The sequence below is a fragment of the Ictidomys tridecemlineatus genome, chromosome 12 (genome assembly GCF_052094955.1).
Source record: "Ictidomys tridecemlineatus isolate mIctTri1 chromosome 12, mIctTri1.hap1, whole genome shotgun sequence".
Classification (NCBI taxonomy): domain Eukaryota; kingdom Metazoa; phylum Chordata; class Mammalia; order Rodentia; family Sciuridae; genus Ictidomys; species Ictidomys tridecemlineatus.
In genome coordinates this window covers 64,980,461-64,993,864 of record NC_135488.1, presented here as the reverse complement: position 1 = coordinate 64,993,864, position 13,404 = coordinate 64,980,461, and the positions used below count along the sequence as shown (strand labels likewise).

Sequence of the window (13,404 nt, the reverse complement as noted above, 5' to 3'; positions counted from 1 at the left end):
AACTCATCTTCTAAAATGCACATATAAAGACTTGGAAATAACTGCTATTAAAAACATATATCCAAAGTTCTCCACCACCTGTAATTATTTAGTGTATTTTAGGCATGAAAATTAAATAGTTCGGAATTGAGGTTGTGGCTCAACGGTGCTCCTCTAGCACGTGCAAGGTGCACATGGGTTCAAGCCTCAGCACCACATAAAAATAAAATAAAGGTTTAAAAAAAATGAAATAGTTCCTCCCACCTAAATTCAGAATAGGAGAAGATATCAAACTTTAAAAAGTAAGCATAATATAACATCCTAAAAAAAGACAACTTTATGGAAAGGTAACATATCAGTACTTGCCATTGTTTTCAAAGGTACAGCTTGAGGGAACTCTCTAGGGAAGAGTACTGTTGTACATCTTGATTATGGTAGTGATTAAACAACTGTTTGCTTTGACAAAACTCTTGAAACTGCCCATCAAAAAAATGAATATTATTGTATCTAAAGAAAAGTGAAAGCACTGCAAGTGTAACTCAGTAACAGAGTGTGTGCCTAGCATGCACAAGGTCCTGGGAAGGAAAAAGAAAAGTGAACTTAAAGACAAGTAGAAAAAGCCATGCACAGTGGTGCATGCCTCTAATCCTAACAACTTGGGAGACTGAGGCAGGAGGATCACAAATTCAACAACTTAGCAAGAACGTCAGCAACTTGGTAAGATAAAAAAAAAAAGGACTAGGGCTGTACTCCATGGTAAAGTGCTCCTGAGTTCAATCCCCAGTACAAAAAGAAAAAAAAAATCAAAATAAATACGATATTCTAGCACTTATATTTAAAAAAATATATAACTAGCTTTGTATATAAAATGTCATAATAGGGTTGAGCTTCACTACAAATATTGACAATGTACAAAAGTACAATTAATCACAATATTAAAAAAGAATTTTTTATTTATGTAACACCTATACAGATTTTATAATATCCAAAATGTTTCCCGTGTATTGATTATCTCATCTGGTGGAAATGGAATACAATTATCATCCCTGTCCTGCAGAGAGAAAGGAGGCTTTAATTTTATTTGGTCAGTGATCACACTGGGAAAAAAAATGGTGAAAGTCTAAAAGGCAGCCCAGAGTTCACTCCTTATACAACCCCTTCAGTAAGAGGCCTCACTAAGCCACACATTACCTACCTATACCTAGTGAAATAGTTACTCAAATATAATCTATAAAATTTTCTTCTGATTTCTTAAGACTAACCAATGATTTTCATTATTTCTAAAAATAACCCAAGACAACTTACAATATATAAAGAATATATATACACAAGCAAAATTATTCACAGAAATCTGGAACTCTGGGTCCAAATTATGTATTCTCATTGGCAGATATTTTTCTTCTGGAAAGACCAGAGAGTGGAGTGGGGTACAATGGCGTAGGCCTGTAATCCCTGCATCTCAGAAGACAGAGGCAGGAGAAACATGAGTTCAAGGCCAGCTCAGCAACTTAGTGAGGCCCCAAGCAACTCAGTGAAACCATCTCTAAATAAAATGCAAAAAAGGGCTGTGGATGTGGCTCAGTGGTTAAGTGCCCCTGAGTTCAATCCCCAATACCAAAAAAGAAAAAAAAAAAGACAGACTAGGGAGTGGGAACAGGGATGGGGGAGTGGCAGGGGAAGAAAAGAACTTCTAACATCTCAAGATTGGGGAGGTCATTTAAGAAAATAACTTTCTGCTCTAGATAAAAGAACAAATGTAGTCACCATCAAAGGTAAAAGGGCTTAAAGTTCTTTGCTAAATGTTTTCCAAGAAATCAAGAATGTATAAATTTAAATTTCCTGAAACTACCACTCCCTATCTTTTACATAGAAATCTTTTAGCAATAATAGAGCACACTGTGGTTGTCACTTTTATATATAATTGTATCAATAAAATGGTCCAGAGTTCATATAGGTAGAAGTCCTCTTAAAAAAACAAAACCTCAATGGGTATGGTGGCACACATCTGTAATCTCAAAAACTCAGGAAGCTAAAACAGGAGGATCACAAGTTTAAGCCAGACCTGGGCAACTAAGTCAGACCCTGTCTCAAATTTAATGGAACAAAGGGGCTGAGGATGCAGCTCAGGACTGGGGATGCAGCTCAGGGTACCCCTGGTTTCAATCCCCAATACAAAAAAAAAAAAAAGAGAAAATTCAAGTAAACCTCAACACAAAATAATTTCAAATTCAAATAAAGCCAATCAAAATATCAAATGACATTATTTTTAGATAATAAACTGATACATAAAATAAAGACAACTTAAATGTATTATCAGTTAAAAGCTAGGCTAAATTATTCAAACAACTATTCTTAGGTTCCATTTATAATAATGTAGAACACAGTGGTTTTTTCCCTAATATAAGGAGGTACCCTACATGATTTTAAAAAACAGAAGAAAATACTTTACGATTTCAGCTGTTTTCTCAAATCTCAGAGATTTTAATAAAACAAATTATTAAAAGCAGTTTTCTAAATGCCAAAAGCAAACAGACAAAATATATTCTGCAAATTAGAAAAATAAATGTCAAAATGGTTCCCCACAAAATAAGCACGTTTTTAGAGGCCCAGCACAATCATTCACTCCAAGAACAAAGAATTAGTAAAGAATGAACAAAAGAGGATAAGACTCCTCCCCATCCATGCACAGTGCATTTCCCACCTCTTTCTCCCTGTGATCCCCACCGTGTGAATTTTGATCCAATCTGAGTTCTAGCTAAGGATATACAACAGAAAAAATAATTCTACTTGTCAGAGAACTCACAAAACAAGTCTTTTTTACATCTAGACAGAAATATATATGTGCATATGAATTTGAGCAAAAAAACATTTATTCCAATTTAAGGAAAAAATTCTTTATATTTACTGCACTCAATTTACACATTTTCCCCATTGGCATGATGTAAGAGCAGTTTTACCTGTTCTATAAAGTATTGGAATGTGATCAGTAGAAAGCTTATGTTCGCTCCGCACACCAATCAACAGGGGGCTACCTCGTCTGTAAATCAAGTTAAGTCAGAATTAAACCATTTTTACAAATAATGTACTAAATAATATACTAATATAAATAATATTTTTACAAATAATCTATATAAGTAATATAATATTAATAATGAAGATTGCATTGAAGAATCAATATTCTTCAAGAAATGTTTTAATTCTCCCTTCAGATATAGTAAATGCAATGGGTTTGCAAATTAAGACCCACAGGCCATACTCGTCTATTTCTATAAATAAGGATTTCTTTCTGTTATTTTTAATTGACAAACTAAAATTGTATTAAAAAGAGGTTACTGGAACCCAGTCATACCCATTCTTTCACATACAATGTACAGCTGCTGTCACACTAGTACAGCAACACTGATGCTACAAAAGAGGCTACTTGACACAGAAAGCTTAAAGCATTTACTGTCTGGCCCAATCCAGAAAAAGGTTGCCAATTTCTATTCTATAACACCATACTTGAAATTTTTCTTTTTAATGTTAAATGAAATTTTTCTTTTGCTTCTACACAGAACATCTATATATAATGATCTCCTTCAGCCATCCTGCCTTTCATTTTAGATTAAAGATCCATCTCTCTCTCTCTCTCTCTCACCAAATCTTAAGGTTCCTCACTGTTTTAAAAAAGACTTCATGATTGGTTTTAAATATCCTAGCAAAAGCAGTGATGGTACAATTTTCTAGGAATCTATCTGGAACATATATTTCTAAAAAATATGAAGAAAGGTGAAGTTTTGAGTCTGAAATTAGAGAATATTAAATATCCAAATTCACAAAGTAAACACAGTTAACCTACCCAAAAGACAAAAGGCCAATTATAAATGCCAAAATGCATTTACTTTATTAAGGGATTCTGCTAAATCAGAGAGTGATGTAACAACAAACAAGGAGGAATACATGAAAAATAAACACTTACATGAATACCTCTAAGGAAAGTCCCTTACAGGCTTTACAAAATAACCCTGTCCCTCAAATGTTTCAAAATACATATAATTATTATTAGTCATTATTAGATTTATATGTACCTTGTGCCCACTGCTTGCCCAGGAAAATGAACACTTTTAAATACAAGTGCAAAAGCACCTTCCTATGGGGAAAAAAATACATTAGTAATACTTATAATCAATTACTAAAAGCAAAATGCTTGAAACAGTCTGGCTTCTTTCATTCACACAAGGGCTATTTTACACTAGTTTATAAAGAAGCCTGAGTTTCAGGCAAACAGTCCTGAGTTCTGGTATATACAAGACCAACTTTTAAAAATAAGATAACTTTCAAAATATGCTTAATAGATAATGGCTTCAAAAACAGACCATTCAAAAAAGTCACCTTTGTATACGTTACCAACATTTCTCAACAGATACATCATATCTCCCATGCTACAAATTAATAGCAGGAGGATAGAATAAGATTCCAATCTCAGTAACCAAAACCCATTCTTTGCCCTAGTAATTGTAAGCCACTGTTAACTTTCATTCTTTTTGACCTTGATATCAATAATGTAAATACATACAATCATGATTATTAACTTGCACACTACTGTACCCTGTCAAACCAACCTCCTAAAGGACGGAGTCTAAAGAATGGATAAAGGAAGAACCTGAGGTAGAAGAACAGAAAACCATTATAGAACACAAACTAGATTATACAGTAAAAAGAAGAAAAGGCTGAGAAGGCACACTGCTCTGCTATGGGTAAAGGGAAGGAACAAACCTTGAAATTCACCATCATCCTAACTCCTTCTGCTACAGACTTCATAAAGTTTGGTTGGGAGGAAAGGGTTGGATCATATTAGGGAAGGAAAGGGTTTTTAAGTGGGAAAGCTAGAGTTATATACGTAGGCATCAATATGGACTCGGACTTTTGTGGCTCTTGAATGTCTTTAATCTTTACTTAGGGCAACTGAGATGGATTCAAAAGAATAGTGCTTTTTTCTTAGGCTGGAAAATACGTTCATATGGAGGTACAGGGCCAAGGAAAAGTGAACAAAAAAAAAAAAAATTCATTATGCTGACTGAGAGACATGCAGACGTTATCCCAGAATAAGGTTGCATTTTGCTGAAGGTACTTGTGCTAAAATTATTGGTTGGAAGCAAAAGAGTGGTAATTCTCTACCATGTGTGCTGTGTATATGCATGTGTCATGTGTACAAGTGTGTATGCATGCTGTTTTCAGACAAACTTACTCTTCAATCTCACTACACCAAACTATAGTGAAATAAGTAGAATTTTAAGAGTTGAAGGAGGCAGTCAAATCACTAAGTCAAAAAAAATCTCAAAATTATTTAAGTTGAATTGTTTTGCATATGGAAATAAAGGCCAAAAATAATAAATTAGCATAGTTCCTATTTATAAGATTTAAATAATTTCTCATGATCAATGTTAAGATAACTAGATTTAAAAGTATGGTTTAATACCAATTGTTGGATAACTCTCTCCACCAAGGTAGTAAAACTGATATCTTGACTTTCACAGTTGTCATACATGTACTTAACAAGCTTGGCAATTGCTTCTGTGTCTGTTTCAGATTCAAAGTCATAGCCTTTGCTTTCCTAAGGGCAGGAGGGAAAAAAATACATTTAATAAGAAAATATGATATCCAAATCCTTTCTACAGAATTTTTTCCTCAAAAATCTCACTAATTTTTAATATTTTTTAAATATTTTTTTTAGGTGTAGATGAACACAATACAATGTCTTTATTTTTATGTGGTGCTAAAGATCGAACCTAGGTCCCACCCATGCTAGGTGAGTGCTCTACAGCTGAGCCACCATCCCAGTCCCAATTTTTAATATTTTTAACACCATATTTCATTGCTCAAAATAAAGGTCACCATCTAATTACAATGAATCCAAAATAAAATGGTACTCTGTTTAACTGAACATATACTTAATTTATATAAATATATGCCACAGGAATTAAAATAAATTTTAAATAATTAAAATATAATAAAATATGTAACACTCAAAACACCAGTTTTTCTTTTTCTTTTTTAAAGAGAGAGAGACAGAGAAGAGAGAATTTTTTAATATTTATTTTTCAGTTTTCGGTGGACACAACATCTTTATTTTTTATTTTATGTGGTGCTGAGGATCGAACCAGCGCCCGGTGCATGCTAGGCAAGCGTATTACCACTTGAGCCACATCCCCAGCCCAAAACACCAGTTTTATAATGAATGTACCAATTCTTTTTTAGATGATGATATAATAAAATAAAATAGTCATGAGCTATATGTGGCTATCTAAATTTAAATAAAATTTAAAATTCAATTTCTCAGTCACACCAGGTCAACAGTCTAATGTGGATGGTGGTTACTGCAAAAGAAAAAACAAAAAATGTTTCCATCACTACAGAAAGCTCAATTGGATAAGCCTGAGAAGGTCACCAGTATGAATCATTATAATAGAACATATGGCTAGTTAGGACAAGGATCTTTCATTTAATCTTTATTGGCTCTTGTTATATGTACTAGAATTTTTTTAAATATATCAAATAGGGACTTTCATAGCAAAGATGTACCAGAAAAAACTCTGAAAAAAAATTTTTTTTTAAATTTTTGCATTGCCAGGGATCAAACCCAGCACCTTGTGAATGCTAGGCAAACACTTTACCACCAAGCTACCAACCTTCAAAACTACAATTTTATTTAAAGTTTGGTCACTTATAATAAAGTCAAATAATTATTGCCTTCTCATATAGGAAAACAGAATTGTTCCAGTCAATAAACCATCAAACTCTTGAAACTGTCTTAGAAATTATCTGATCATACTAAGATGGTGTTGCACATCCTAAGAAATAATCTCACTGATCTAGAGATATTCTAGAAGACAGTGTCTTTTGAGGTGTCTTTACTTACCAAAAACTTTTTCAAGTCCTTGTAGTTGGTGATGATTCCATTATGAATAACAATAAATTCTAAAAGGTATAAATAAAAGCAATGATGATGAAAAGTTTGATAAATGCTATAATTAACTATTATTATGAACAAATTTTTCTTAAGTCTATACTTCTTGGTGGAATCAAGTATTATCTATTTCTCATTATTAGATTATCACCAGGTAGATTAGCAGTATTATGTGGCTTAGCAGGAATATATTGTGCTAGGATAGTGCATATAGCAAGAAAACAATAATAAACTGGAATTCTGAAGACATTAATTTCAGTTTCGGCTAAATTACTATCCCATACTACCAGGTGAAAGGACAAAGTTTACTGGGCCTGTTTCCTCATTTGCAAACTGAGAAAGCTAAACTAACTCTTTTTTTTAATATTTATTTTTTAGTTATAGGTGGACATAATATCTTTATTTCATTTTTATGTGGTGCTGAGGATCGAACCCAGTGTCTCACTCATGGTAGGCAAGTGCTCTACCTCTGAGCTACAACCCCAGCCCTTGAACTAATTAACTCTTATTCTCATTTCTCAGTTCATTCTTTTTTCAGTATAAATTTAAAGAAAATTCCTTTCAAAACTACTACAATCATCTGATTTACTCTGAGTTAAAAGATCTAAAGTTAAGAAACTCACCAAGAATAACCAGATAGTTATTCAGGATTTTTAAAGTATTTGTTTATTTATTTATTTTAGTTGTAGTTGGACACAATACCTTTATTTTATTTAGTTATTTTTATGTGGTGCTGAGGATTGAACCCTGCCAGGGCTTCTTGTATGCTAAGCAAGCACTCTACCACTGAGCCACAACCCCAGCCTAGTTATTCAGTTTTATAATTAAATTTACTTGCCTGAGATCCTGATTTTTCCTGGAATGTCACATAAAAATTGACAAAATATCATTCCAAGAGCAAGTAAATATGATTTGGGAATTATTTTTAACCTATTCTTACTAAATAACTTATAAAAATGTCAGAATAAATAATCAAGAGTCAACATTACTTGTAGCCACTGGCAGAGCATGTAAAACTACCCATGTGGATTTATTAAAGTTCACATGTCAGGAGAAAAATTACTAAATCCAATTTTTTTTTCCTCCTTTTTGAGATTGGGTCTCACTATGTTTTTGAGGTTTGTCTCAAACTCCTGAGCTCAAGTGATCCTCCTGGCTCAAGTTTCCCTAAATCAGCTGTGACTACTAGCACGTCACTGGTTTCTGACCAAATCTAATTTTTTATGACATCATCAAAATGTTTTTAATATACCTAAAGATTTGATATCTGGATTTGATAGTAAATGAAGCTGAACTAAAATGCATTATAAACTAAAAAATACTTTGATTAGACATGTAGTAGATGATATCAACTATAAAAATAAATGTAAGAAAAAATTAAATGCTAAAACATAGAATCATAAGTAGTTGTCAAAAAGCCTTAACTTAAAGCCAAAATCTCAAAACACAATTTACATACAACTTTTTAGGACTCTTTTATAAAGGTCTTCTCAGTGTTAAAAATCTGAGTGTTTGCTAACAGTAGAATTCATTTCCATACTATTGAGACACAGAAAACTTAATAGGAAGCTTCTAAATTAAATTACAAACTCAAAAAGAACATACACACACACACACTCAATTGTATGCATTTGCTTACATTTTAAAGGGAAGAACAGACTTAAAAAAACTGTTTAAAGAATTGGTGTATTGCTCACTAATATACACTTGTCAAGCTTGCATAAGGCCCTGGGTTTTATTCTAAGCACCATCACAAAAAAAAAAAAAATTACAATATAGAGTTAAGATTTCTTTTTTGGTGCCAAGGATTGAACCCCAAGGCCTCACACATATTAAACATGCATTCATTCTATTCCAGAAGCCCCTAGACTTCTTTTAATATGCTTTGTTCTACAGATGTGGTTTCAGAATATTAAATAATTTTAATAAAATTAATTTTTTTTCCAGCACTGGGGAAATAAAAACAAACCCAGGGCCTTGCACATTCTATGCAAGTGCTCTACTACTGAGCTATGTCCGCAGCCCTTTGCATTTTATTTTGAGAGTGGGTCTTGCTGAATTGCCCATGTAGGCCTCAAACTTCTGGTCCTCCTGCCTCAGACTCCTGAGTAGCTGCGATTATAGGCATGCACCACTGCACCCAGGTAAGAAAATAAATTCCTAAAAACTAAATTAAATATATTAACATAATGCTATAACCAACTGGTAGCATAACCATATAAAGACACTGTTCCACTAATTTAATTATACATCCCTAAGGATAACAACAATAATTTAAAAAGTTTTAAATAAGAGTTTTCAACACTGGGGTTGTGGCTCAGTGGTAGAGTGCTTGCCTAGCATATATGAGGCACTGGGTTCAATTCTTATCACCACATATAAATAAATAAAATAAAGTCCACTGACAACTAAAAAATTATTTAAAGAAAAAGAGTTTTCAGTAAACACTGTTATGGTCATGTTGGTATTATTATTGTTATTATGAATATCAGGGGGTAAATTAAATAAAGATATTGCAAATGTTGAGAGTGGTTAAGCATGCTTGAAAGGAAAAACAGATATCAGATCAAGGAGATTCAGTAAAAACCTTATATCCCTGGACCTGAATTGGAAATTTAAGACCACATTGTTTTATCTTTAAATTTTACACAAATTAATTATGGCAATGATCGTCAATGGCTGCTAACACAACAAAAAGAAAAACATTTTGTACCTCCAGAGGAAAACAAACACCATACCAATTTAATACAAAATATACAGGCACTGTGGACATGGTCACTGTAATCCCAATGATGTGGAAAGAGAAATGCAAGTCCGAGGGCAGCCTCAGCAAGTTAGCAAGGCCCTAAGCAACTTAGTAAACTCTATCTCAAAATAAAAAATAAAAAGGCATGGGGACGGGGCTAGAGTTGTAGCTCAGTGGTAGAGCGCTTGCCTCGCATGCGTGAGGCCCTGGGTTCGGTCCCCAGTACCACATAAAAATAAACAAATAAAAATATTTTTTTTAAAAAAAGGAATAGGGATATAAGTCAGTGGTAAACTGCCCCTGGGTTCAATCCCCAGTACCAAATGTATATATATTTATAAATATAAATATAAATGTGTGTGTGTGTGTGTGTGTGTGTGTCTATCTATCTACAGGGACAGTGGTACACACCTGTAATTCCAGGTACCCAGGAGGCTGAGGCAAAAGCACCATAAATCCAAGGCCAGCCTGGGCAACTTAATGCAACCACCCCAAAACAAAATTTAAAAAGCTGGGATGTAGCTAGTGGTAGAGCACTTGCCTAGCATGTGTGAAGCACTAGGTTTGACATCTAGTACCTCAAAAAATAAATACTGAAGAGTCATCAAACTACAATATGATATCTATTGACTTTCAAAACAGAAAATAAACTTAATTGGTCATGTTCTGCATAAATGTTAAAGCTGGGAAATGGATGTATCAGGTTCTATATGCTCTCTATTTCTGAATATATCTGAAATTCTCCAAATTAAGAAAAATTAAGATAACAAAAACATATGAGCCTTCATTCTTCCTCCCATTATTAACCCTCTACAATCATTCAAAGCACACAGAATATGTTCATACCATTATTTTTATCAGAGCGCTGGGGGTGGCTGTTGACAGGATTAGGTTCTCCATGTGTTGCCCAACGGGTATGAGCTATCCCAAGGTGTACATCAAATTCTATATCCAAATCCATATCTTGTTGTTCTGAACAAAATAAAATAAAAAAAAAACAGTATTAAATAATGCTACAGACAACCATTCATGTTAAAAACACTGGAGAAAATAGGTATAAGGGAAACATATTTCAAGATTATAAAGGCTATATAGGACAAACCCAAAGCCAACATCATACTGAATAGAGAAAACTGAAAGGTTTTCCTCTAAAATCAGGTTTAAGATAATGGTGTCCACTCCCACCACTCCTATTTAATACAGTTCTCGAAACTCCAGCCAAAGTAATCAAAGTAATCAGGCAAGAGAAGGAAACTAAAGGGATTCAAATTGAAAAAAGAAAATGTCAAACCATAATTGTTTTCTGACAACATGATCCTATATATAGAAGACCCCCCAAAAAATATACCAGAAGACTTCTAGAGCTGATAAATTAATTCAGCAAAGTAGCAGAATACAAGATCAACACTCATAAATCAGTAACATTTCTATATTCCAATAGCAATTCAGCTGAGAAAGAATTCAGGGAAAACCATCCCTTTCACAATAACCTGGAAAAAAAAAATCTGGGCATTAATCAATCCAAGAAAGTGAAAGAACTCTACAATGAAAACACTGAAGGAAGAAATCAAAGAAAACCTTACCTTAAAAGATGGAAAGACCTCCCATGTTTTTGGATAGGCAGAATTAATACTGTCAAAATGGCCATATTATCAAAAGCAATATACAGATTCAATACAATCCCCATCGAAATACCAATGACATTCTTCACAGAAGTATAAAAAACAGTCCTTAAATTTATTTGAAAGAATAAGAGACCCAGAATAGCCAAAGCTATTCTGAACAAGAAAAGTGATGTAGGAAGTATCCCAAGACTGAATCTCAAATTATACTACAGAGTTATAGTAGCAAAAACAGCATGGTATTGACATCGAAATAGATGTGAAGATCTATGGAATAGAACAGAAGACAGAGAGACAAACCCACATACTTACAGCTATCTGATATCTGACAAAGGTGTCAAAATAAATATGCTGGAGAAAAGACATCCTTTGTTTTTTTCAACATGATAGTAGAGTATATTTTGAAATATTATACATACATAGAATAAGCATAACTTATTCCAATTAGGAGAGCTGCCATAAACACTGAAGTGACTGTATCACTGTAGTATGTCAATTTTAAGTCCTTCAGGTATAAACTGAGATGTAGGATAACTGGGTCAAATGGTGGTTCCATTCCAAATTTTCTAAGGAATCTCCATATTACTTTCCAGAGCAGTTGAACCAATTTGCAGTCCTACCAGCAATGTATAATTGAACCTTATCCCTCACATCCTCTCCAACATTTATTGCTGCTTATATTCTTGATAACTGCCATTCTGACTGGAGTGAGATGGAATCTCAGTATAGTTTTGATTTGCATTTCTCTAATTGCTAGAGATGTTTTTAGTCTTTTTAACAAATGGTACTAGGAAAATACAATATCCATATGTAGAAGAATGAGATTAGATTCCCCTCTCTCACCTTGCACAAAAGTCAAATCAAGGGCTGGAGACTGTAGCTCAGTGGAAGAGCATATGAGGCACTGGGTTCAATCCTCAGCACCACATAAAAATAAATAAACAAAATACAGATTTTTTTTAAAAAGTCAAATCAAAATGGATCAAAGCCTCAGGAATTAGACCAGACACCTTGAAACTGTTAGAAGAAAACACAGGGTTGACACTCTTATCATATAGGTGCAGGCACTGACTTCCTCAACAAGACCCCTAAAGCTCAAGAAATAAAATCAAGAATCAACAAGTGGAATGGCCATCAAATTAAAAAGCATCTTCACAACAAAGGAAGTGATCGAGAACATAGAGAGCCTATAGAACAGGAAAAAAATCTTTGCCAGCTACTCTTCTGACAGGCAATTAATATCCAAAGTATATAAGAATCATTGCCAAAAAAAAAAAAAAAACCCACAAATAACCCAATTGATAAATGGGAAAAAAAAAAAAACTAAACAGGCATCTCTCAGAAGAAACACAAATAGTCAGAAATATATGAAAAAAATGTTTAAAAATATCTAGCAATCAGAGAAATGCACATCAAAACTACACTAAAGGGCTGGGGACACAGTTCAGTTGGCAGAGTGCCTGTTTCACATGCATAAGGCCTGGTGTTCAATCCCCAGCATCACAAAAAAAAAAAAAAAAAAAAAGATATTAAAATTTCATCTTACTCTAGTCAAAGTAGCAATTGTCAAAAACACACAAAAAATAATAAACTCTGGTGAGCATGTGGAGAAAAGCACATTCATACATTGTTGGTGGGACTGCAAATTAGTACAATTACTATGGAAAGACGCAAAGAGATTCCTCAAAAATTTAGGAATGAAACTAGCATATGATCCAGCTATTCCACTCCCTGGTATTAATCCAAATGAACTAAAATCAGCATACAGGTACAGCTACTTCAATGTTTACAACAGCATAATTCACAATCACTAATTATGGAATTGGCCCCAATGTGTGTCAATAGATGAACGATCAAAAATATGATATATATATACACAACAGAGTTTTACTCAGTCATAAATAAGATAAAATAACAGTGTTTGCCGGTAAATGGATGGAAATGGAGAAAGTCATGCTAAGTGAAATAAGCCAAACTCAGAAAAATCAGAGTCCAGTGTTTTCTTTCATGTGAAAGCTGGAACAAAATAAGAGAAAGAAGACAATGGGGGAGGGGGCAAGGTATCATAAAGATAATAGGAAGTTCGGTGGAACACAAGGAGAACAAGAGGG

The 13,404-nt window shown here is 33.6% G+C and overlaps 1 protein-coding gene across 2 annotated transcripts in view; it reads right to left on the bottom strand.

The window, feature by feature from the left end:
• The window catches only part of Gfpt1 (glutamine--fructose-6-phosphate transaminase 1), a 67,816-nt gene that overhangs the window by 39,948 nt on the left and 14,464 nt on the right, over positions 1 to 13,404 (bottom strand). The window contains exons 4-9 of one of the 2 annotated variants that reach the window (XM_040270802.2): positions 10,518 to 10,643; positions 6,878 to 6,936; positions 5,438 to 5,572; positions 4,047 to 4,108; positions 2,937 to 3,016; positions 2,681 to 2,734 (exon numbers count right to left, since the gene is read on the bottom strand). In XM_040270802.2, coding sequence (XP_040126736.1) covers positions 2,681 to 2,734; positions 2,937 to 3,016; positions 4,047 to 4,108; positions 5,438 to 5,572; positions 6,878 to 6,936; positions 10,518 to 10,643 — 516 coding nt within the window. The remainder of the gene's footprint in view (positions 1 to 2,680; positions 2,735 to 2,936; positions 3,017 to 4,046; positions 4,109 to 5,437; positions 5,573 to 6,877; positions 6,937 to 10,517; positions 10,644 to 13,404) is intronic. The other variant, XM_013357208.4, reaches the window with a different exon arrangement.